Source organism: Eubalaena glacialis, chromosome 3, assembly GCF_028564815.1.
Source record: "Eubalaena glacialis isolate mEubGla1 chromosome 3, mEubGla1.1.hap2.+ XY, whole genome shotgun sequence".
Taxonomy (NCBI): Eukaryota; Metazoa; Chordata; class Mammalia; order Artiodactyla; family Balaenidae; genus Eubalaena; species Eubalaena glacialis.
The window spans coordinates 80,293,618-80,318,199 of NC_083718.1; the positions used below are offsets into that span (position 1 = coordinate 80,293,618).

The 24,582-nt window shown below is 50.3% G+C and overlaps 4 protein-coding genes across 4 annotated transcripts in view; 2 read left to right on the top strand and 2 right to left on the bottom strand.

Moving 5' to 3' along the window:
• Window positions 1-233: 233 nt before the first annotated feature.
• Window positions 234-7,196, top strand: LOC133086764 (G patch domain-containing protein 4). The gene is made up of 8 exons (XM_061183292.1): window positions 234-310; window positions 2,776-2,916; window positions 3,386-3,459; window positions 3,571-3,663; window positions 3,764-3,850; window positions 5,446-5,537; window positions 5,797-5,847; window positions 6,071-7,196. Exons 2-8 carry the CDS (start codon window positions 2,838-2,840, stop codon window positions 6,789-6,791), a joined length of 1,197 nt encoding a protein of 398 aa, XP_061039275.1. The 5' UTR covers window positions 234-310; window positions 2,776-2,837; the 3' UTR covers window positions 6,792-7,196.
• Window positions 7,197-7,562: 366 nt separating this feature from the next.
• On the bottom strand, window positions 7,563-10,394 carry NAXE (NAD(P)HX epimerase). The gene is made up of 6 exons (XM_061183293.1): window positions 10,189-10,394; window positions 9,934-10,042; window positions 9,678-9,788; window positions 9,481-9,594; window positions 8,204-8,351; window positions 7,563-7,882 (listed from the first exon to the last, which is right to left on the bottom strand). Exons 1-6 carry the CDS (start codon window positions 10,368-10,370, stop codon window positions 7,680-7,682), a joined length of 867 nt encoding a protein of 288 aa, XP_061039276.1. The 5' UTR covers window positions 10,371-10,394; the 3' UTR covers window positions 7,563-7,679.
• A 4,134-nt stretch (window positions 10,395-14,528) lies between these two features.
• TTC24 (tetratricopeptide repeat domain 24) lies at window positions 14,529-19,743 on the bottom strand. The gene is made up of 10 exons (XM_061185898.1): window positions 19,038-19,743; window positions 18,644-18,847; window positions 17,902-18,030; window positions 17,638-17,750; window positions 17,184-17,282; window positions 16,047-16,144; window positions 15,790-15,890; window positions 15,034-15,130; window positions 14,712-14,867; window positions 14,529-14,610 (listed from the first exon to the last, which is right to left on the bottom strand). The coding sequence occupies exons 1-10, from the start codon at window positions 19,741-19,743 to the stop codon at window positions 14,529-14,531; spliced, it is 1,785 nt and encodes a 594-aa protein (XP_061041881.1).
• A 3,383-nt stretch (window positions 19,744-23,126) lies between these two features.
• The window catches only part of IQGAP3 (IQ motif containing GTPase activating protein 3), a 40,371-nt gene continuing 38,915 nt past the window's right edge, over window positions 23,127-24,582 (top strand). Inside the window, exon 1 of the mRNA XM_061185899.1 lies at window positions 23,127-23,179. Within this exon, the coding sequence (XP_061041882.1) occupies window positions 23,143-23,179 (37 nt within the window). The 5' untranslated portion in view covers window positions 23,127-23,142. The remainder of the gene's footprint in view (window positions 23,180-24,582) is intronic.

A 24,582-nucleotide genomic window follows, 5' to 3' on the forward strand; every position in this document is an offset into this window, starting at 1 on the left:
TCCTTCCTCATATTTGTGCCTGGAACTAGTCAGTGTCGGACCCAAAGCTGTTCTCGGCATCCCAATAGAGCTGGATAGGACCGAAGTCCCACGGCCGTTCAGACCTGCAGGGAGGAAGTAAACATAACACTTTCCGGATCCCCTGAAATGGGCACAACACAGTTCCTCCGGGGACAACCGAGAGTTCGGTTCCGGCGTGCGTCTCTATGGTTTCGACAGCCTAGAATGACCGAAACGGCACTTCCGGGAAGATGGCGGCGCACAGATCACGTCTGGCACATGTTTCTGCGGAGAGGACCTTGCACTAACGGTAAGAGCCTACAGTCCCCCGAACGGTGGCTGTCGGAGCCCGGGCTCAGGAGCAAATGTGAGAGCAGGAGAGTAGTTTTACCCAAGTGAAACTGCGGGAGGAGGGCTGGAGTTTAGACCTCAAGAGGAAGGAGGCCTAGGGAAAGGGTTGCCGGTTCTTTGGAATCGCTGTAAGAAAGGTGGCCCTGGGCCCTTCCTCCAGAAAACTCAGGTTGACTGGAAAGAAAACAGTTCCTGAAAGTGTGCTAGAAGCCTTCACAAAGACTGCGGCGCACAGCCTGGGATCTAGTTGCTTCTGTCCAGTTATCCATTCTAGGTCGGTTAAAGCAATTACCATCTATGTCACTCAATTCAACGAATGACGACTGAACGCATTCTCGATTCTTGGAGTTGCATTAAGTACACCGGGGTTGGGTAATAAAACCAGGGCGTATAGTTTCGAATTACTGCGACAAGGGACAGGCAGTGGTAGGTTTTACAGCGCAAAGTACAAACGTCTATGAGACTGAGGAATGTGGTGATTAAGAACACCAGTTCTGGAATGCCTGAGATCCTGGATCCGCTACTTGCCAGCTGTTTGATTTGGACAAGTAACTAAACTTCTCAGCGCCATTTGTCAATTACACACACACACACACACACAAAAAACCTCCTAATAGGGTTGTTGGGAGGATTAAATGAGATAATGTGTGTGCAGCAATTAGCAGCAGGCTGGCATTGAGTAAATGCACGTGTTGGTGGTTGTTATTGAAATCTGGGGGCTAATAGGTTAGAAATAACTTCTGATAAGAAGCAGAGGTTTGAGGTGGCCTCAAAGGCCTCAGTGTTTGAATTTTACTTCTCTTGCATTATCAAGAAGCAAGATAGGGCCATTTCTTCACTCAGTGCTTTTCTGTTGGGACTCTCAAGGTGTCAATTAGGTTTTCAAGTAATCATCCTTCACAGTAGAATTGTGAACAGAAATGTGATTCATCCTAAATTTGCTACTCTTCATACCTAACCAGACTGGTCATCGTTGTTAAGCCTAATATGTAATGTTTAGGAGGGGTGACTTGATGTGTCTGACTTTTTTTTTTTTATTAGCATACTCACTAGACATTCTTAAACACAACTGAAAGTTTTAGCCTTTGGAGTTGTCACTTGGGGAGGTCAGAGGGTTACTCCAGGAGTGCCATTAATCAGCTTTTAAAATGGTCTGCAATGCCTGTAATAAATGATCTTAGTACAAGTTAACTTTAGTGACTCAAGTCAGCAGTGATAGTCTTAGTTTTGAATGTCTTGTGTAATAAGCCATCTTAACCGTTTCAGAGGCAAATTTGGTATATAAGTTGGACAGTGCCATTGTGGAGTCCAAAATGAGGAACACCTGAACGACTCTAAAGAAATGCAACTACAGTTGACAAACAACACAGATTTGAACTGCATGGGTCCACTTACACGTGGATTTTTTTCAATAAATATTACAGTACTACATAATCAGTGGTTAGTTGAATCCTGGGATGCGGAAGGCTAGTATGGGACTTGAGCATCCATGGGTTTTGCTATACATAGCAGGTCCTGGAACAAATCCCCCGCTGATACTGAGGGATGACTGTAGTTGGGAATGTGATAGAAAGTGGGCCACTCTGGAGTCAGGCAACCTGAGCTCATATTCCAGCTCCATCTCTTACCAGCTGTGTAACCCCAGGCAAAAAACCCTTTGTAAAATAAGGATAAGGTGTATCTCACAGGACTGTCAGGATTAAATGAGACAGTATAGCAATATGTGTAACCCCTCTGTTACGCTTTAAATGCTCAATAATAGTGCCCTTGCTAAGCTGGACAGTTTCAAAAGGGGTGCTCCAACAAGACTGAAAGACCGTGGGGAAGAGGCATGTAGCCTTCACATTGAGAGGACAGTGTAAATGCTGGGGCACAGGCATAGGATATGGGCTCTATTAAGTACTGTTGTCTTATAACTCAGGTTAACAAGCACCTCCTTGCTTTGTTTTTACGTGGTAATAAATCGTGGGAGATGTTATCAGGCAGTGGTAAAGAGTGGGGACTCTGCAGACAAGCTGCCTGGGTTTGAGTTCTACATGTATCAGCTGTGTGACCTGGAGCAAGTCACCTAACCTCTTTAGGCTTTAGTTTCCTAATTTGCAAAACAGGGATATAATACTTTCCTGAATGTAAAGTTCAGGAAATCTTCCCGGGCTGGGAAGAGTACACGAAATGATCCATGTAAAATCTTAGCACAGCCTGGCATGTAGTGAGTTCTCCATACATTTGGGTGTTATTATTAATACCAGGTCTCCTTGGCTTTCAACATGTTGACATTGACCTCTCAGTGGTCGGACAGGGAGCTCCCCAAGGACCAGGCCTCTTTCCTCTGTCTCTGCTCCAGCTTCAGGAAAGAATTCTTATAAGAGCAGTCAGGATGGATTTGATGGATGATTTGGGCACTTTCTTTTTTTCCTCTTAAAGGGAAGATAGTGACCCCTTCTCTTCTCTGGTGAGGGCCTGAGGACAGTGACTCTTTTCTCACCATGAGTGTCACCCCAGAGGTCAAGAGTCGTGGGATGAAGTTTGCTGAGGAGCAGCTGCTAAAGCATGGATGGACTCAAGGTGATTCCCATGGGGCCCCTTTCACATCCCCCCAACTCCCTCACTACCCTCTGCCCAGGGAAGAGGCATCACCCTGGATTAACCCCTATGTAGTCCATTCAATTGGAGGAGGAAAGTTAGTTTAAAGGGAAATTTGCAGAAGAAAATTGCTGACATTTCCAGAAAAGGGAAGAAGGGAAGAAATATGATGGTGGGTAGTGAGAAAGAAGTGGTTCGGAGGACTGGGAGGGGGAGGAAGAGACACGACTTCTGTCCTGAGAGAATTATGAAGGAAAGATAGTTTGGGCTCAAAGATGGGAGGACTGCATGGAGAGGTGCTAGAAAGAGTGCAACTGGGAGGGCTTCCAAGATGGACGGAGCATGCCCACAGTTAGGTATGTGGAATGGCAAGGAGTGGCATGTGCTGGGGGTGCCTTGTGAGGGCTTGGGGCAGGAGTGGAATAAGCCAAATCATTCACTGTGTTTGCAGGCAAAGGCCTGGGCCGGAAGGAGAATGGCATCACCCAGGCCCTCAGGGTAACGCTGAAGCAGGACACTCATGGGGTAAGACTGGGCAGGCTGAGGGAGGTCAGTGTGGATGGGAGACGGGGTCCTTGAGGATAGGGGGAGGGAGGGGAATGACAGGTCCTGAGTTCATACTTCTTCCTCTGGCAGGTGGGACACGACCCTGCCAAAGAGTTCACAAACTACTGGTGGAATGATCTCTTCAACAAGACTGCGGCCAGCTTGGTAGTGAAAACTGGGCAGGTATAAGCTCTAATAGTAGGCACATGAACCACGAGGGCCTGGGACATGTGGGGGTGAGGGAGACATGGCATGTCACCCACTCACGGATATGTCCCCACAGGATGGCGTACAGATAAGGTGCCTGTCTAAGGAGACCACCCGTCATGATCACGCCAAGCCCAACCTGCTGTATCAGAAGTTTGTGAAGGTATTAGAGGCTGGGGGTGAGAGGGCCCATCCTTTTTTCCTTCCCTGGTCTCCCCTGGGGCCTGAACAATTGCCTTGTACGTCCTACCTCTTCTCAGGACTGTCCTAACAGTGGGATCCTGTGACCAACCTCACTGTTTCTTACCTAGGCTGCCCAGACCCTCAGCAAGAATTGAAATCTTCAGGTTGAATGGATCCCTGCCATCTGCTGAGGGGGCAGCAACAGGGAGTGGGAGGTGGGGCACAGTCAGGAGCTGTCAGAGCAGGGCAGGGAGGGGATGTCTAATTCAGAGGACTTAAAAGTCAGAGGAGACCTGCGAGATTATCTGACCCATTGTCCTTATTTTGCAGATGTGGCCAAAAGGGGGGAAAGTGGCTCGCTGAAGAGCCCACAGCTGGCTAGTAATGGCAGACAGGACTAGAACCCAGGTGTTCAGACTCCCCTTTTCTAGCCCGCCAATAGAAGGGAGCTAACATTTAACGATCCTCTATTATGTCCTTAAGGGCTCTATGTATTATCTAGCAAATCCTTCTCATTCATCTCTGTGGCCATCTTCTGCCCCAGTTCAGACCATCATCCTCTCGTGCCTCATTTCTTTCACAGCCTCATAACTAGACTCCTCACTCTAGTCTCAAACCCCACCGCGATTAGTTCATCCTCCACAAAGCATCCAGTGTTATCTGAAAAACACAAATTTCATTGTCACTGGTTCCTCCTAGACCTAGGATGACACAGTCCAGATGTGTCAGACTGGCTCACATGGCCCTTCATGCCTTGTCCCTGCCTTCTTTCTTAGCCTGTCTCTCGCCACTTCTCAGGACCTCTACACTTTAGCCAGATGGAATCTGAATCTTTTCAAGGTACCATGTTTTTTCACTTTCAAGTTTTTGCACATGCTATTCCCTCTGCCTGGGACATTCTGCTTCCTTTGCCCCTTTACCTGCTGACCTTTTTCTTGTCTTCCAGAGCTCAGCTCCTTGTAGAAACTATTCCCCAAACCCTGAAGCCTGAGTAGGGTACCCTTCCTCTAGCACAGACAACACTTTCATCATCATTTTCTATGTTCTGCCATATTCCTTTACCCCTCAACCATGTAGATTCCATCTGGGCTGGAACCATCTCATCCTTATTCCACTCTGTCCCCAACCTCTTAGCCCAAAGTAGGTTCTTAACCTGGTTAAAGTACTGTGCATAGGTATGGGGGGAGGGGGCATGAAAAGTAGCATCTTTATTGTCCGTTATTGGCATCATGGGATGACCGCCAGGGGGCACTTGTCCCACTGTGAAGACCTGATGACCCAGAGAACTTCTTCCTCCCTTCCTGTTCTGCCCACTAGCTGGCTGTGAGCCAGGGAGGCCAGGACTGCCCCCACCCCACCCACCCCCAACTGCAGCCCACCTCCTGCCCAAGTTGATGTATGCAGTTTGGCACACCTCTGTGTGGGGCTGCAAGGAGCGATGTTGGGGGCTGACAAATTTGTGCCAGTGGCTGTTCGGGGTGGCAGTGGCACCACTGCTCTTCCCTTTCCAGGAGGGAAGAGCAATGGTGGTGGTGCTGAGTGGGCCTTGTCCACCCCCATGATTCCTCCTTCTAGACGGCCACACTGACTTCAAGTGGGGAGAAGCCAGACAAGGACTTGGAAAGCTGCAGTGATGACGACAGCCAGGGGCCCAAGCCTCCAAAGATGTGAGACTTCTTTTTAGTGCTAGGGGCATGTGGGAGGAGATGCCTTCCAATCTCAAAAGAAAGGACCAAGTGTAATGCTTGACTGTGGGCTTCTTCAGGGTGGAAATGTGTTGTACTCATCTTTGTATCCCCTACACCTAGAAAAGTGCCAGGTCCTGAATAGGAACTCAGTGCTGAAGGAATGTTTTAGAGGGGAGGAGAGGTCAAGCCTTTCCACCAGATCTGTTTGTAATTCCTGATTCCTGCCTTTCCCCAACAGTCTGACTGATGAGATGCTGCTCCAAGCCTGTGAGGGGCGAATAGCACACAAGTAAGTAGAGGTTAGCTTCTTGGGCTCCCTTCTTTTCTCCCCATCACAAGCCCACCCCTGTACCACTCTTTTCACCCCAGAGAAAGTGATTCCTATTCTCTGCCCATTTCTGAAGCTGCCTGAAGACAGGCAGCTCCTCCCTTATGAACTTTCCCTGCAGTCTCAGAGATTAGGCCTATTTTCCCCAATACCCTCCCTCTGACTTGGGCCCCATCTATTTCAGGGCTGCCCGTCTTGGGATCACGATGAAGGCTAAGCTTGCTCGGTTAGAGGCCCAGGAGCAGGCCTTCCTGGCTTGTCTCAAAGGCCAGGACCCTGGGGTCCCTCAACTGCAGTCTGAGAGCAAGCCCCCACAAAAAAAGAAAAAGAAAAGGAAGCAGAAAGAGGAGGAAGAGGCTATGGCAACTGAAAGGAATACAGAAGAGTACCCAGAACACACTGACCAGAGTGTCAGGAAAAGCAAGAAGAAGAAAAGACGGCATCAAGAAGAAAGTGTCACAGATGAGAGAGAGGGAACAGCTGTAAGGCATGAGGAAGAAGAGACCACAGGAACAAGTGGGCTTGGGGAACTGAAAAACAGAGAACAAACTGATCAGTCCCTCAGGAAAAGGAAGAAGAAGAGGAGGCAGCATGAGGAAGAAGACTTGAACGTGGAGGAGGCTGTTGTAGATGGTGGGACCAGAGAAGCAGAAAGCAGATCATGCAGTGATCGGAAAAGTAGGAGAAGCAAGAAGAAAAGACAGCGGCATCAGGAGGAGGAGGACGTCTTGCATGTAAGGGATGAAGGAGATGAGGAAGATGGCAGGACTAGGACAGCAGAGAGCAAGGCATACACGGGCTCAAGTGGCAGAGGTAAGAAGACGCAGAAGCAACCAGAGGAGGAAAGACCTGGAGACCACACTGACCAGAGAGCAAAAAAGAAGAAACAGAAGAAGAGAAACTGAAGGCCAGGTCAAGATGCAGCCCGACCGATTCCTCTTCAGGAGTTGAAGCCTCAGGGACCTGAGTTGGTGCAGGTCTTGTGCACCCTCTCAGTGAGGAGTCCCTCCCAAGGAGGAAACAGCTCTGGAACAGTAGTCCGCTGAGAGGAGAGCGGTAGTGCCGTGTCTGACTTGAGGGAGCAGGCACATTCCCCCTTACAGCGTCTAACCCAGAGATGGTGAACTCAAGCACCTGCAGGGACCGGGCAGCTAAGGGACAAGGATGCTGGGGGCTGTGGGAACGGGAATGCAGACAGCCTCTGAAGGGGCATCTTGGCTAAAAGAAGCTGAAAATGTAGACCTATGGGAAATGTACTGATTTTTTAATTTTGTGAAGGCTAATAAAAAACATGCAAATTCAGCCCATAGGTTGCCAGTTTCTAACTATACCAAATTGAACAAACATCAGCTTGGTCTCCTAGCCTATATATAAGTCCTGACCGTCATCTCCATTCTCAGCCTGAGAAGGTCCTGAATACAAGTTAGTTTCCTTGGAGGCCTCTGAAGAAATTCTTCTGTTAACTTCCTGTAGTCTTGCTATGCTGTTAAGTGGAAGGAGAAACCTCACCCAGCTCCCTGTCTGCATCCCTGATAAGAATTGTGTGTGTGTAAAGGACAGCACACCTCACTTGGGAGCCTTTTTTAGCATCTGAAAGTCAATTGTCATTGCCCCCAAATGTCATAGCAACCCCTCTTGCATATTGTTCCCCCAGAGAGAGGGCACCACATCTCCAGTGTTGCTCTCTGGCTCCTGCCATCTCTTAACCTTTATTGCCAGAAGAGCTCCCAGGACTCCACAGTTCTGGGAGAGATGAACTAAATCTATTGGGAAGAATGCCCACCCACCTTCCCTCACTGCAGACGATAGACACACTCGGTGTCAGGGTAGGGTGGCAGGTTCAGCTGGTACTTCTTTTCCAGAGCAGGAGGCACGAAACGACCCCCCAGGTAGTGGTAGCGACCAGTAAACTGGGTTGCAGACTTTTTGGGTGCTGTCAGGGAGATGAGCAAGTCTGGCTGGATCCCTCCAGAGTTTCCCTTCTCCACATCCCATCCTGAAAAGAAGGTGGTATTCAGAAAGAGCAGAAAAGACCAGATGTCCAGTCCCCTTCCACACCTTGTTCTACTCTAGTCCTAAAAGAGTGGGAAGCCCCCTGGGTCCCCACCTGAGGAAATCGTGTCCATGTACTCCTGGGCTCTGGTCTCTGACAGTCACTGTAAAGGGCATTCCTGAACTCTTTGCTCCCCAGCCCTACTTTGGCTGTGGTATGCGCCTCTACACTTGGTCTGAACCTTGAGTCAAGAACCAGGACTCCTAGTACCTACCTCAAGGCAGGGCAGGGCCCCAATCCCCCCAACCTCCTTGGACCCAGCACCTGAGGGAATGTCGATGCTGGCAATGGGCACGGTGAGTCCATTCAGGACACTCAGGATGCTGTGGAATGGCTCCCGAACATCACCCTTGAAGCTGAAGCCAAAGATGGCATCCACCACCAGCTCGTATAGTTCATCAATCAGCATAGGCTGTGGCAGAGCAGAAAAAGGAAAGGATGTCAGAGCCGGCAGCTGCACAAAGAACCCTTAACAGGAGACGGCTGTCCTTTGTACCCACAGACCATTCACATAGGCACAAATATAATTTTATCTCATTCCGATGGCATTCTGAGGCCTAGAGTTAAGTGCAAGTGGGTCACTGATTGAGGCCAAGCTGAGTCCAGTCACATTTTCTGTTCTGAGTGCCTGCCAACCACTGGGGAGGCTACAGTGTAGGACAGCCTGAGACTTGGAGTCAGGAGGGACAGGTTCTGGTCTTGGCTCTGCCATGATCTGGTTCTGTGACTTTGGACAAATCACTTCCCTTCTCTTGCATCTCAGTCTCTTCATCTGTAAAATGTGTTAAGGAATTTTAAAAAGAAGTTCTCAAGTTTCCCACTCCTAAATCCAAGATCTGAAGCATCTGAAGAAAGGGTTTAGGACGAGGCAGTCACTTCAGCTCCCAAGAGATGCAGATGATGTGTTTACTGCAAGCTAGGCGAAGAGGAACTGGCTGCAGAGTTACAGGAGTGGGGCTTCCCTGGTGGCACAGTGGTTAAGAATCCACCTGCCAATGCAGGGGACACGGGTTCGAGCCCTGGTCCGGGAAGATCCCACATGCCACGGATCAACTAAGCCCGTGCGCCACAACTACTGAGCCTGCGCTCTAGAGTCCACGAGCCACAACTACTGAAGCCCGTGGGCCTAGAACCCGTGCTCTGCAACAAGAGAAGCCCGCGCACCGCAACGCAGAGTAGCCCCCGCTCGCCGCAACTAGAGAAAGCCTGCACGCGGCAACGAAGACCCAATGCAGCCAAAAATAAATGAATAAATTAATTAATTTAAAAAAAAAAAGTGACCAGGGGAAATTAAGGGGAAATGAAGCTGTAGAGAAGGTAGTGTTGGGAACTCATGGAGCACGCCTTATGGAGAAGGCTCTTACACCACTTCCATTCAGATAGCACGCTTTAGGCATCTTCTGTGTCAGGCACTATTCCTGCCCTCTAAGAGTTAATCCTCTAGAGAGGAAGATAAGCAAATGAGCTCAGCCTGGAAAGGTGAGGGAAGAGCAGAACACAGGCAGCAGTATTGAGGAGGGCAGTGAACTGGAACCACCTACCTCTGGGGGCATTTCACCAAGGAAAGGGATGTCCATTTTCTGGCACTGGGTCACCAGTGCAGTGAAGAGTGGCTTGTTAGGCCTTTTAGGATAATAGATGGTTGGCTGGTAGCCCTATGAGGAAAGGAAAGGGGTGATTCAAGCCCAGGTCCTGGAAACCTCATACTCTCCCCGACAGCCCTTCCCCGCATACTCACAAAGAGTTTGAGGTGTCGAGCACAGACCAGGCCATCTCCTCCGTTATTCCCGGGGCCACAGATGACCAGGACAGTAGGGGGGCTCCTGGACAAGGACGTGGGGGGATATGCCTGAAGGCAGAGTCAAAGGGGATTCAGAGGGGCTTTGGGCAGTGACAGCCCAGTCTCGGCCTGGCCGTCCCTCCCACTTCATTGTGCCTAGGCCAGGTGGCTTGCACAGTGACTTGCCCCTTGGGTGGAGAGTTGTGCCACTGACCTTGGCAATGGCTGTGGCACAGCTCAGCCCCGCCAGCTCCATAAGTTGGTCCACGCTGAACTGGTACTCGTTAAACAGCTCCTGGTCCACGGCCTGGGCCTCCTCCTGGCTGAGGAAACCCACAACCTGAGTCCCCGCCCCTCAGGTGTTCCGTCGCGCAGGCGGCGCGGCCCAGGTCCCGCCCCTGGGAGGGGGTTCCTTCCACCCAAGTCCCGCTCCCCGCGTGCCCGCCCAGAGAGCACGTGCCCGTCCAACCTCAGGTACTTCACTGCTGAGCTCGCCATGACCGCTGAGTCCCCGCGGGCACCCGAGATCAGCCGCTGCGACCCCCACCAGGTGGCTCCCGCGCGACAGGCGCCGGCCTGGACTCTGAGGAGCGATAGGCGCGAGCCCGCAACCAGCAGCCCGAGCCCCAGGAGCGCCCGCAGCCCGGACATTCAGCTCTCAGAGCGCGCGGCCCGGCCCCGCCCCGCCCCGCCCCGCCCCGCCCCGCCCCGCCGCATGCGCGGCCCCTCGCCCCGCCCCCGAGGGGCTGGTGCCGCGCGCACCGCTGACGGAAGCTGTCATGGGGGTGGCGGGACCGGTAGTGGCGCTCCACCGCTCCTCCGCGCGTTACTGTGCGCGCTAGCGCCCCGGGTGCCCTCCCGCCCCGGCCCCACCTCGTCCGGGCGCCTTGCCTAGATGCCAGCCCTTCGCGGGAGCATTTTCATGTTGCCTCACAGATGGCCCGAAGTGCTTTGCTTCCAACCGCCCTTTGATAATAATTCTTGTTTTTCGTAGCTCTTTCAGGAAGCTGTATAGCATAGCAGTTAGCCCGGGTTCCTCCCCTACCACTTAGTGACTGAGTGAACTTGGCTCTCCAGGTTTCAGTCTCCTGTCTATAAAATGGGGATACGAGTACATACTTCATGGGGTGGTAATCCATGCAAAGCCGTCGACAGCGCCTGGTACATAGGGCTCAATAAATTAATGTTCTTATTCACACTGCTAAGCATTTCATATAACTTAGGACCCCTCTCCCCACCAAATTAGCTTCCCCTATCTCTGTTTACCAGGCTAGCACGCTGTACTTCCCTAATCATACATAATACTTATCCCTCTTTATCGGGTAATAGCTGTGGAAATAGAAAACTATAAACCTTAAATAGGTTGAGTATGCCAAGATTAAAAATGTAGTTGAAACCCTAGACTCCAGGTCACGATAATATTTCAAGAAAAACCTGGAGAGGAAGACTAAACTTGTAACCCAAGAGCTTTTAAGAATGCAAACACACTCCTGCCGGGTTAAGAGAGAAGTTTGGGGAATAACAGACCAGTTACATTAAAGCACTAAGATAAAGATAATTATCCAGGTGGAATGAAGGTCTTGGGTTTTTGTGTTTTGGTTTTTTTTTTTCTGTTTTCCATTATGGTTTATTACAGGATTGAAGGTCTTGTTTTTATGCTACTATATTCTTTTTCTGTATCGTGAATTTCATTCCCAGCTAGTTCACTGAGAAAACAAGAACCCCTCCTGCTTTTAACTACTCTTCTGATAGTCTCCTTTTTAATTATAAGAGGTTTAACATCTCCTAGGGGTTGTACCCTTGGCCTTCATCTATGTTTGTTTTACATGTTTGTTGTGGGAAATTGAATGTATCAGACTGTGATTGTGGTGGAAAATTGTTTTTGTTAGACTTTGTTTGTGGTTTACTCATTGAGTTTACTCATCTAAATTGAAATGTAGGGTTTACATTACAATTGGATAATCTTATACAAGACCTCATTAACTTTGTTTTATAACTTCACCGGTATATAAGTAGTTTCACTTTTATATATTAGTCAAGACTCCCTACAGGCCTACTTGAGAAAATTAATTTGGTAATTCTGAAGATTCATTTCTAAAACACAATGTGAAGCATGCTTCTTTGACATAGATAACCCAGTGCCCAGTGCTGACATGAATCATCTCATTTCATCCTCACAACTGTTATTATCCCCATTTTACAGATGAGAAAACTGAGGCTCAAAGATGTTGAATGACATGTCCAATGATACAGTGGTAGCTGTCAGTGGAGCTAGGATCCAAGCAGCTTGACCTAGAGTATGTAGTCTTTTTTTTGTAAGGGCTGCTGTGTATGCAGTGATCTTCAGTGTTTTTATTTTTATTTATTTTTTTAATTAATGAACTTATTTATTTTTGGCTGCGTTGGGTCTTCGTTGCTGCGCGTGGGCTTTCTCTAGTTGCAGCGAGCGGGGACTACTCTTCGTTGCGGTGCACGGGCTTCTCATTACATTGGCTTCTCTTGTTGCAGAGCATGGGCTCTAGGCGCACGGGCTTCAGTAGTTGTGGTGTGTGGGCTCTAGAGCACAGGCTCAGTAGTTGTGGCGCACAGGCTTAGTTGTTCCGCGGCAGGCATGTGGGATCTTCCCGGACCAGGGCTCGAACCCGTGTCCCCTGCATTGGCAGGTGGATTCTTAACCACTGCGCCACCAAGGAAGCCTCTAGAGTATGTAGTCTTAAGCATTATTCTATGCTGAAATGCCTCTCCAAATGCAGAACTATGTAACTAAAGGGTTGTCAACTGCTGACTTCATTCTGATGAGACGTAACTATAAAATTATGACACACTCAGAATTTATGAGACAGCCAAATGAGGGCTATCCTCAGGAAGGCAGTGCCCAAGTGCCCTAGTTCACCTTGCTGCCTTTCAGATTTTGGAGTTTTCTTTGGAAAATGCCTTCAAAACCAGTTTAAGAAGGGCATGTGGATTGAGCACCTGCTGAGTTCCAGATGCTTTGCATATATTATCTAATTTAATCCTGTCCATCCTATGATGTATTTTTATCCTCATGTTAGAGATGAGAAATTGAGTAGCAGAGAGAAGTCGAGTAATTTTCCTAAGATACTATAGCTATGAAATGGTGGAGCCAATGATGGTTGATATTGGGTTGGCCTGACCCAGTAGCAATACTCTCGTGTGGCAGATGCTGCTACTTGTCCCTCAAAATCCATTCTCCTTCCTTCCTTCTCTATTTAAAGGCAATGTTCTATTGGTTTTTGTTACAGTCAATGAATCTGCATCCCAACCAAGACATCTTGAATGCCTGACAAGATAATAAGCTCCATTTAGATAAGGAAGATTAACAGCTGTGTCCCCTGTACCTAGTTCTGTGCCTGGAACATAGTAGGTCCTCTACAAATATTTTAATGCATCCTCAAAATTTCATTGTGAAGTACTTCACAGTACAGTACATGCTCTTATCTGACATGACTGGGAGTAGATGATTTTATTTCAACTTAAAACAAAAAATACAGGGAATTCACCAGCGGTCCAGTGGTTAGGACTCCACGCTTTCCCTGCCGAGGGCCAGGGTTCAATCCCTGGTGGGGGAACTAAGATCCCACAAGCCGCACGGCACGGCCAAAAAAACCCATTCATTTGCCATCTGTCAAAGTGTGACCAGGGTCTTGTCTTTGAGGATACAGCCAAAGATTGTAGTTCTCCATTTTCTTTATCTCATAAACTTCACCACTTACATATCACCTGCAATTTGCAGTTTGTGTCCTTAAGGTGGAAAAAAAATTAATTGTATATTTGAAGCAAACTGAGTGCAAAATTCATCTAGATTTTTATGATTTTCCCCCAATTTGTAATAGTCTCTCTGCTTACATCTAATTCAACAGCAGTTTTTAAGGTGACTCACCTGAATCACGTCTTCTAAGGATTCAACTTAGTTTTCATAGAAACTGCTTGTTTTCACACTCTTAGTTCATCAATTTAATTAAATTACAAATTACAATAACACAACTGGAATAAACACATTTGGTATCAAACACAACCAACTCAGTAAGCAATGGCTTAACTGGGGGAGTAGAACTGACTGCACAGCATTCTAGAAGGTACTCAACTCACTGCCTAGGTTTGAATCGCAGCTTCACTTACTAGTTGTGTGACCTGGGTGGCAAACCAGTTAACTTTTGTGCCTTGTTTTCCTCATCTGTGAAAGGGGATTCATCTGCTGTGAGGATTAAAGGAGAAGACACTTGTGAAGCACTTAGAACAGTGTGTGGTATGTGCTAAGTGATCAGTGTTACGTAATACTGTTGTTGCAGCTGCTGGCAGCAGTTTTGCTACAGGCCTGAGGGGCCTGCATCCAGCATCTGCTATGTTTCTTGGAGGAAGAGGAATGCATCCATTGGTTGGTTAAGGCGTATCTTCTGTAGCATTAGATCACCATTTCCCACATGAGAAAATGGAGTCAGTGACCCCAAAGCCTCTTAACCAAGATGTCATAGTTTTAAGAACTGGCAAGGGCCTTAGCAATTGTGAGGTTTGAATCCAGAAGGAAAGGGGGGAAATTCACCATCCGTTTTCCATTTTTCTTTTGCTTATTGAGTCCAAAAATCCCAACGAGGAGCACACAGACCGCCTCAGTGCTGAGACTGCAAAGCCCTTGTCCAGCCTGCTCCGGAGCCCACTTTCTGACGTTGTATTCCGTGTCCATACAGTGCTCACTGGGAATGACTGGGAAGGGGCTCAGCCCCAGAAGCCCCTGAAGTGTGTATGTTGAGGAGGTACTGCAGGGGACATGCTGTGGCCAGCAGGGGAGGGTCACATGATCCTGCAGAAGCCAGACTCAGTGGATCTCCTCTGAGGGTTCCTGCTGGGGGTTTCCCTGGGCTGTTTGGATGACCTGAAGGAGGCAGAGAGGGGCTTGCCAATGGGAGTGACTAGGGAGCCAACAGAAGGCAGCTTGCCCTGGCTCCAGTTTCTGTTACCCTCTCTGACCCTCACCTCTGCTCGCAGGCTCCAGGGCAGGAGGGAGTAGGCTTAAGCCGCCTGTCCCCCAATTCCGCAGGACTCTCCCTTTCGCTGAGGCCTACACTCAGGCTGTGCAGGAGGCAGGGGACACCCTGGGCCTCCAGAGCCGGGTGAGGGCTGTTCAGATTGCTAAAGGGCAAAGACAAGGAGGCTCAAAGCACCATATCCCTAAGCACCAGACCACATCTTCCCCCATTTAACAGTGATCATGTTCCATTAAAGTCATCCAAAGCCATACCCTCTCCTACTTCTTTTTTCTATTCTCCAGGTCTCTTCCCTTCCCCCAGGGACCCACCTCTTGCTGTGGGGGCCATTGGTGACCAGAAGGCCAGGGTTCTCCATTCTGAGGGGGCCTTGGCCTCCAAGTGAGAGATGGGCCCTGGGTCTTGGACCTGAATGGAGAGGACCAAACACATTCATCACAGGCCTCTCTGCACCAAGAACCATCATGGTGGAAACGAGACATCTTTGGGAGAAGAACAAGGAGGGTGGGTATCAGGGGATGTATTGGTCACTGTACACTGTACACACCTGTACACGGCAGGTGCTTGACAAACCTGGGCCGACTAAAGTTGGGGATGATTCACCAGTATCACTGATGCCTGGAAGAAAACATGCTGAAAAGAAGACATCAGTGAATTCAAGTCACCAAGTAGCAAGGAACTCTGTCCTCAGAGTGCCAAGCCTTTGGGGGAAGAGACTAGTAAACAGTAAGCTAAGGTAAGAAAAGCATCCAGTGCCTGGCATGTAGTAAGTGTGAAAGCCTTGGTGCCCTAAGATACAAAGTTCTAGATGTTAGGAAAGCCTCGGAAGCAGGGAGGAAGAGGCAATTCAGGAAAGGGTTTAGGGGAAATGGGCCAGGGCCTTGAGAGACAAGCAGAAAGTGGGGAGGGCTGGTCCTGGGGTTGGGAATATAATGTGTGTGTGGGGCGGCCTCAGTATCAGACCTGAGGCAGGGAAATGACAGGGTGAGGCGTGGGGATAAAGGAAATGAGAGTCTCCCATTTGCGGGAAGGTGATGCACAGCTGGAAACAGCCTACTTAGACTCACGCTCCAGTCTTGGTGCCCAAGACGTCATGAGAACATTCGCCGACTCTTCCTCTTTCCCCTCGTGGCCCTCCTCTAACTCATCTTCCCACCTGTTGGAAGATCTGTAGGGGCAGGGAACAGGGGGCAGAGTGGCACTCCGGCCAGATCCCCTCCTCCCCAGATCCCACCGGCCACTGCCAGGCTGTGACACCTCCCAACACCCTCCAGAGGCCATACCCACACCTGAAGCTCTGTTCCTGCCTGCCCTACTCACTCACCTGTGCCGCACTCCTGCTGTGCCTTTTTCCACCCTGGCTGGGGTCCCCACCACGGGGCAGGCCCCACCTGGAGCCTGGGGCCCCCCTGGAGCTGAGGTCTGGGAATGAAGGGGAGTAAAGGGAATCAGTTTGAGAAAAATGGCCATCCCAGCTGTGGTTGTGGTGTGCATGTATGTTCTCTCCACACACAATGGCCCCAGAGAGACAGAGAAGTGCTAGAGACAGCTGGGCTGTGCCTTGTGTCTGAGGATGAAATTACAGGGCAAGGCCCTTTGTTGTGTTAAGGTCCCTGCTAGTTACTCTCAAGTTAGAACTCGGGCTCATGGACTATCAGACCTGGCCAGAGCTTAATGACCACCTCATCCTGCCTGGGTCCTCCGGGACAAAGTCACACAAAGTTGGTGGCCAACTTCAGATGGAACCCAGGTCTTCTGACCCCCAATCCAGTCCTCTGCTTATACCAGGCTAATTTAATTTTACTTGCAAATTATAAATATGGTGTCCTAGTCTTTCAAATAAGAGAGAACATAAAACCTAGTAAATAAATATAACAAATAGTAAAGTATAATTTCAATTCCTGGCATAGGAGGTTGCCTGAGAAATCTCAGAGTGTAAGGGAGGAGGCAGCTGGAGAGACATTGACCTGCTGAGAGAGCTGGGAGGTAGCGAGAGGGGGAGGAGGAGTCAGAGAAGGAGGGGCACCGCTAGAGACGCACAGAGAAATGCCCCCTAGCGAAGGAGGGAGGGGAGAGAGGAACGTCCTTGGAGCACTGCTCCCATCCTGTGGCCCTTTGGGGAACTGCAGCCAAGGACAAACCTTTCCACCTGCTCACAGGTTTGGCTCAGTATCTTTGAAGGCACCCCTTGGCTTTCACCCACTGAGCTAGTTACCACTCAGCCAAGGCCCTGGCACAGCCCTAGTGTTGGAGACGTGCCACAATCCCCCGCCCACCTCCCCACCCCCAGGTGGCCTCTGGAAAGTGATATATGTCCCATATGCAGGCCCCAGGGCAGATGAACACAGATGAGCAGTCAAGTGCAGCAGCAGCCCCGAGGACATCAGCTCTGCTCACCACCACCCCTTTCTCTGGGTAACCTCTCCCCACCCCCCGCTCCTTGTCTCAGGTGTTATCTCACCAGGGTGTGGGTCGGGAGCAGCCCACCCCGGGCCAAGTGGGTCCTTATGGCGTCTGTCAGCTTGGCCACCAGCCGCTCTCGCACAGAATCTGGCTCCTTCTGGGGAGAGAGTGGATAACGGGGTAACGGAGGAAGCCTGGGCTTTGTAGTCCTCTGGGGATCGGGGAAGAAAGAAACAGGAAAAGGGGAGGGAAGGGGACTTTGTCTCCCCTCTTTTCTAGCCCAGCCCCATGCCTTTGCCAGGGTCCTGCCACCACCTGCCCAGAATTGTGGACAGAGATGGACTCTTCCTCTCAATAGTGTCCCAGGACCTAGCACACAATGTGCTCAATGCACATTGGACGAGTGAATGAATGGTGGGGAGAAGCCAGGAATGTCAGCCAAAGAAAGGATAGCAGGAGAGCAGCTGGAGGGATACTGGGGAAGAGTTAGATTCCAGGATGGAGGGTCTCACCTGACACCGGGCCAGCGCTTCCTTATAGTACTTCAAAGCCTGGTCGTGCTGCCCCAGTCTGGCTGCAGCAGCCCCCAGACCCTCACAGGCCTGCCATTGCCCCTTCACGTCCCCTGGGGAAGACAGCCTGAGAGGTCCTCCCACAGCTCCCTACCCCTCCAGAGGTACTCCCCACCCCCAGTCCCCCATCTGCCTCCCCACCAGCCCCAAGGATCCTCAGCCTTTGCCCCACCCCAAGCCACCTGCAAACCCCCTCACCCTCACCAGTGTCCCGGGCAGCCTGCAGAGCATGTAGATAGTTGTCTCTGGCAGCCTTGTGGTCTCCCAGCTGGCTCAGTGCAAATGCCAGGCTTCCAAAGCTCCGGCCCTGCTCCCATCGCTGCCCCACAGAGCCTGGTGACAGAGCCCGCCCCATCTTAAGAGAGGACTTTGGCTGCTGGGGCATCAGGACCCTACCCCCCAAAGACAAAGGGATGCCTGCCAGGAGTCCTTGTGCTCAGCCCTGGCACACCTCCAGATGCACCACAGAGGCCTGAACGCGTGAAACCCAGCCTCTCCTCAGTCCTGAGCTTTGGCCTGAATGCCTCCCCCATGCTAGTTTGAGCCATGTATAAATCCAGGGAGTCAGGCAAGGCACGTATTAATAGCTCCATTTTTATACATGTAGAACCTGTATCTCAGAAAGCAAAAATGACTTGCTAAATGTCACACAATCATTTAGAGGAAGCACTGGCTCCACTTCAGGCCTCCTCTACCAGCCAGGGCTCTTCCCTCTGCCCATTGTTGCCTTCCCAACCCCAGGCCTTAGCCTCTGGGCCCATGACCCTCTGTCCTGTCTGGCTATCCCATCTCCTGCACCCCCTGCACACCCTCACTCCCCTGTTCTGGACTTCCCAGTCCCATAATTAGCTCTAAACGTCCATCTACTCTTCAGCCTCCGGGCCCCAGCTGGAACCCCCTCTTAGTCCCTTGGCCCCAATCCCATTCCCCAGCCCCTGGTACCCACCGTGCGTGTCGGCAGCCTTCTGGTGAAACTCCCGGGCTTCCTGATAGTTGCCGAGGGCATTGTGGGTCATCCCAAGGTTTCTTAGTACCGTGGCCTCCTCTCCTGGCCCCCGGCACAGGGGCAGGGCTTGCCGGAAGGCCTCTGCTGCTAGCGGGAACAGCTGGAGCTGGGAATAGCCCAGGCCTAGGTCATTATAGAGTTGCCCTAGAGGGCATGGCCAAGGTCAGTGATAGCCAGGTCAGATGCAGCTGAAGCTGTACTGCTGCAGCCTCTGTCCCACTCTCCCAGGGTTCCCCCAGCCCTCAGAAATGCCTCTGCTTCCACCCCACTTCTCAGAGTATCACCAAGTCTTAATCTCCCCAGATCCTACACCTTCTCTGCCCAAAGGCCTCACCCAGCAGTCCTCGCTCAGTGCTCCTCTCAGCAAGCCTCCGGCTCTCCTCCAGCACCTGCACCACATCACCCACCCCATGCTGCCCACTCTTCAGCATACAGCCCGCTGCAGCCCCCAGTGCCAGGGCTGCAGCCCGGGGCTGCCCTGCTTGGGCGTAGGCCCGGCTTGCTTCCTGCAGGCAGTGGGCTGCTAGCTCAGGCTGTCCCAGAGCCTGGTAGCAGGCTCCCATTTTTGCCTGGGCTTGCCCCTGGTCACCTAGTGGCTGGTAGTGGCCCAGGGCCTTGTGATACCAGGCCAAAGCCTGAGGCAGGTCGCCCAGGGCGTGGTAAGCCAAAGCCACGTTGAAACACTGGTCGCCATGACACCCGCCCTGGGCTGTCTCTTGAGGTTGAGCTCGTAGGAGCAGCTCAAGCCCTCTGGCTGGGTCCCCAGTCTCCACGTAGGCAGCCCCCAGGTTGAAGGCACAGGCCCGGAGAACAGGGATGTCCCTGGTTTGTGGTGACTTGGAAGCCAGGAGGAAGGCCCTCTGGAAGCTGGTCAAGGCCTTGTGATTCTGACCAGCCAATAGGGCCCTGTGGCCAGCCCTGGTGAGGGCTTGGATGCTGGCCTCTTGCCGTGGCCACTTTCTTTTCTTCTTTTTCTTCTTGGAGCTTGAAGGCGAGGGTGAGGGCTCTTGCGGGGTATCCTCAGGGTTGAGGGAAGACATAGTGCTGACGATAGGGAGCAGAGGGGTCAGTATGTCATCCTTGGCTTCCTCCAAAGCACTATCCCTCTAGGCAATTCAGCTCTACCTCTGCCCTGGTGTGACCCTCAGGGTTTCACGGATTTCTCTCTGCCATCTCACTTTGCTTCATCTAACCCGTTGAACACCATATTAACTCTCACTCTAATGTCCAGACTAATTTTTCATCCTCCAAGGCTCACTTCAAGCTTCCTTCAGAAAGCCCCTCCCCTCAACCAACTGGGTCCCTCTTCTGTACTCCCATAGCACCTTATGTCCTTTATGGCATTTATCACACTGGGTTTAGGGTTATTGACTTTCCTGTCTATCTCCCCTACTAGATTTGGAGCAACTTGAAGGGTCTGGCACATAGTAGATTCTCAATATATGCTTATTGAATGAGATGAAAAAGTTTTATAGATCATTAGATTATTATTATTGTTTATATAGATTTTACCACAATAAAAAAGGTTTCTTGAATGAATAAATGAATGGATGAACGAACAGAGCATATACAGGGCCTCTTCTCCACCATCTCCTTCACCCTGTGCCTCCAGAGACATCCACTTATACCTGGGTTCTCCTGCTATCTAATCTCAAGGTATAGTTCAAGTCAGCTCACCAAACAGTGAGCTCCTGCTGTGTGCCGGGAGCCACACAAGGCACTGGTGGCACAAAGCTGCATAGGCCATGGAATTGGCAAGGAGCCAACTTCCAGGAGCAGGGCTACTGTCTCTCCATTTACTGCTTACTCCCTATCTCAAGGGGAACCTCTTTCTCCCCTACCTCCTTGGCTTTCTGTCTGCTTGCTAGTTTCAGCCCCCCAACATCCTGCTCCGGTCTCCAGGGCACTCTTAAACCCAAATACATTTCTCTCATCAGCATGTGTTTCCCATTAGTATCTCTCCCCCAGAAAGGCAAAGCCTTTTCATGAACTCTCTTCCCAAGAGACAGGAAAAGGAGTGGAAAAGATCCAGTAGCTGAGCTCTCAGCCCCTCCCATTTGCTTCTTCTTCTCGCCATTTTTTTTCTTTAGGAGGCAGGCAGAAGTGATACATTTTCTTTTTAAAGAAACTCCCCCTGCTCCTAAGAACAGCCAGGAATCCTGTCTCTTTGAGGCCCGCATTCCTGAGGCATTCCCGGCTGCCCCCACCAGGTCTTGGGGCCCCAGACACAAAACGCCTTACCTCCTTTGATCTTCTCTGTAGCTGGCTTTCTGGAATGGTCCCTCAGGCTAGGGTTACCTCCCTTATCTCTTAGCTCAGAGCCCCTGGGGTTCCCAGACAACCAGGTACCGCCCTCCACTCCTAGGGAATTCTTTGATTGACAGCTCAAATGCCCTATCTTAGTGCTGAACCCTGCTGGTGCTTGGGCACAGATACCTGGATTCCATTGCCCTTCCTGCCCCACCTCTCCCTACCCTTGCAGACACACGCATCAATCCTTCACTTCAGGCAAGAATCAAAGCATCAAGGGCTTGTTACTAGTCACAGTTTCAAAGATCATCTATCCCATTCCCTCATTTCACTGAGGAAGGGACCTCAGAAGAGCAGATGTAACTTGCCTGAGGTCACAGAGCACTCATGTAGCTGGGATTAGAGCCCAGGTTTTCTGATTCTGGGCTAACTAGCCTAAGGTCCCTTCCACTAACCGTGATTGCGAGCTTTAATGAGGCTTGGGTTGTCCCAGAAGTGAACCCTTTCACACATACACACACAAACACATGCACACTCTTATACACTGTGCTTCTGTGTGGTAGTTTCACATTTGCAAACAGGGTGAAAGGTTGATGGTCAGGAAGGGCCTGGAGATCAGAAGAGCCTCTCTGCCCCCGGACTCCTTTTTCCAGCTCCACTGATCTGCAACCTCCAGGTTCTGCTTAATGAGAGGACAGCAGGCCCCAGGACAACAGGCACCTACTGCCCTAACTCACCAAGGGTGGCCTGCATCAGAAAGCAAATGTCCTCATTTATCTGGGAGAAAGGCCTCTTTTAAGTAGAGGCCATGGCCAGAAACAAAATTATAAGGAAGTACGTGGGCTCACCTGCATTTGCCAAGCAGCCTCTGCTGAGTGCCTGCTGTGTGCAGGCCTGGTGCTGTGTGCCACAGATGGTGCCCATGCCCGAGGCCGGCTCTCCTAGCAGCCTGCAGCCTCTGCCCACAGGCTGGGCCTTCAGGATGCTACCATAGCATAGCCAGAGCCAAATATGCAGCTCAGTCTGTTGTTCACTGAGTAGCCTCTCTTAAGAGGAGAGGAGGATTTGGGGAGGCAGCAGGGACTGAAACCGCTCTCACCAAGGTTCCAATGACCTCTCAATGATCTAGTGATCATTTCTGAATCATTTTTCTTGTTTGATTCCCTGCTGTATCTGACATATCCTTGCAACTCTCTCCTCACTTGGTTCCACGACCCACTGTGTCCTGGCTGTCCTTGTCCTGTGCTGACAACTCCTTCTCCATCTCCTTTGCTTGCCCTCTGTCCACCTCTTAAATGCTAGTGTTCCCCAACACTCTGCCCTTTGCTCGTTTCTTACTTTACATGCTCTTCCTCAAAAACTTCATCCAGTCCTTTGAATTTTTTTTTTAATTGAGTATCGTTGATTTACAATATTGTGTTAGTTTCAGGTGTACAGCATAGTGATGCAGTGCTTTTTCAGATTATATCCTATTACAGGTTATTACAAGATATTGGGTATAATTCCCTGTGCTATACAGTAAATCCTCATTGTTTATCTATTTTATGTAGTTTGTATCTGTTCATCTCATACCCTTAATTTGTCCCTCTCTGCATCCCTCTCCCCTTTGGTAACCACAAGTGTGTTTTCTATGTCTGTGAGTCTGTTTCTGTTTTGTATATACATTCAGTTGTATTATTGTTTAGATTCCATGTATAAGTGATACCATATAGTATTTGCCTTTCTCTGTCTGGTTTCACTAAGCATAATATTCTCTAGGTCCATCCACATTGCTACAAATGGCAATATTTTATTCCTTTTTATGGCTAATATTCCATTATATGTATATATAGTAGGCCCTCAAGTTAAAGGGACCAAAGAACACTATAGGAAGTGGAGGGGGGGGTTAATGGGAATACTAGGGGGAAATGATAAGAGGCAGGGGAAGGCGCAGGGGCTACTTCAAATAAGACGGTTTAGCAGCGAAGGAGCCCTGGAGAAACAGTGACCCAAAATACCACAGGAACGGGAGCGCCCCTCCCCGCCTTGGATGGTACCCTTCGCCCCACCTGGCGGGGCACCTCCCAAGCCTGGAACTACAAATCCCAGAGGCCCCTGCGGCACAGACCGGACGTGTCCTGTCCGCCTGTGGCTACGATGAGGGGCGGTGGCCGGGCGGCGGGAGATTCAAACCTGGAAGAAGGAGGAACATGGAGGGGAGAGGAACGGGCCCGGGCCGGGCGACCTGTGAGTGCCAGAGGGGCCGAGAAGGGTCCGGCAGTGATGCCACTGGTCGGGGACTCGGCGGTCCTGGGAGAGGTTGGGGCTGGGGTTGGGCGCAGAGCCAACCAAGCAAGCAAGGGGCGGCCGGGCTGTGCTCAGTGGGCAGGGAGCACTCAGTGCGGACTCCTGCGGGCCGGAGTAAAGCTGTGAGCTGCGAAACGCTCCGACTTCTCTGTCGCGCTTCAAAGCTTACAAAGAGTTTTCTCCCTTATTCCCAAATTCTGGGGCTCCGGGGCTGGGAGAATGTAGGTGGTCTGGATGGCCCCTTAAAAATTCAGCAGTTACTGATGGCTACCATACTTGCCAAGCGCTACCAGGGGACGGGACGCCTAACAAGGCCTGGGGGGGCTTCCTTGACTTTTTGATGCTTCTTTGAGACAAAGCCTTTCAAACTTTACGGTGTCGGAATTACCTGGGGAGCTAATTTAAAATGCAGATTCCTGAATCCTATCCCAGAACTTTAGCAACAATAGGTCTTGACTTGGGCCCATAATCTGCATTTATAACAAGCACCGCTGTGCTTCTTACGTCACCCCACGTAACTGTGATGCGGGTAGTCCAAGTACCACACTTTCAAAAACACTGCTTTAGAGAGAGAGACTGGGGTCCGAAAAATGGGACCGCAGAAAGGTTTCCATCTGATCTTCTGAAAGAAAAGCAAAATCTACTCCTTTCCCTTCCTCTCCATTAGGATTCAAAAAGCGAAGTCCACGTCCACCGATCTGTTGAAGGAAAGCTAGTTCCAGATCTGAAAAGGATAGGAAAACTGATTTTTTTTTTTTAAGACTCTGTGTGTATGTACAAAGTCCCGCCCATCTCTCACAGTCCTCAATTCATAACTCTGAAGTGATGTCACTCACTTACTGGTTTATTTTCCGTGCTTAGCAACCAACACTTGTTTCTTGTACACCCCCCTCAGGAACTGATGGATTTCCTGCGATTAGCCAGTGCTTTCAAATTTGAACATGGAAGGGTGTGTGTGTGTGTGTGTGTGTGTGTGTGTGTGTGTGTGTGTGTTTTAACTTGCTTAACTGACAATTCAAAGAAGCCCTGCCCCTCCCCCAATCATATTGCAGGATATGCAACATAATGAAAAGAGATAAAGAGTGGGAACGACATTAAGTGCTGAGTCAAAGACATTTGCTAAGCTCTGTCTCTGTTTTCAAGCTCTCTGACTTTATTTTCTTGGTGTATGTGTGTAGCTTTCTCTCATTTTGTCTGCTTTTGTATTGTCTTCCCTAAGGAGACTAGAGAGATAGGGGAGAAGAGGGGGGAAAAGGATAAAAGGAGGCTGTGGCTAAGGCAGAATATGAATGCTGTCTCATTTAAGGGATTTCCTGTTCTTGAGTTTGGGAGTCAGAGACTGT

Bases quoted from the DNA above. Each gene is read 5' to 3' on its own strand.
- LOC133086764 (XM_061183292.1), top strand. From the start codon at position 2,838: ATGAGTGTCACCCCAGAGGTCAAGAGTCGTGGGATGAAGTTTGCTGAG. The intron at 3,460-3,570 runs GTAAGACTGGGC...TTCCTCTGGCAG, and splicing joins TGAAGCAGGACACTCATGGG to GTGGGACACGACCCTGCCAA. The intron at 3,851-5,445 runs GTATTAGAGGCT...TCCTCCTTCTAG, and splicing joins TGTATCAGAAGTTTGTGAAG to ACGGCCACACTGACTTCAAG.
- NAXE (XM_061183293.1), bottom strand. From the start codon at position 10,370: ATGTCCGGGCTGCGGGCGCTCCTGGGGCTCGGGCTGCTGGTTGCGGGC. The intron at 9,789-9,933 runs GTCAGTGGCACA...CTCTGCCTTCAG, and splicing joins GTGCCACAGCCATTGCCAAG to GCATATCCCCCCACGTCCTT. The intron at 9,595-9,677 runs GTGAGTATGCGG...CTTTCCTCATAG, and splicing joins CTCGACACCTCAAACTCTTT to GGCTACCAGCCAACCATCTA.
- TTC24 (XM_061185898.1), bottom strand. From the start codon at position 19,743: ATGTCTTCCCTCAACCCTGAGGATACCCCGCAAGAGCCCTCACCCTCG. The intron at 18,848-19,037 runs GTGAGGCCTTTG...CATGCCCTCTAG, and splicing joins CACTGAGCGAGGACTGCTGG to GGCAACTCTATAATGACCTA. The intron at 15,131-15,789 runs GTGAGTCTAAGT...CTCTCCATTCAG, and splicing joins TTGGGCACCAAGACTGGAGC to GTCCAAGACCCAGGGCCCAT.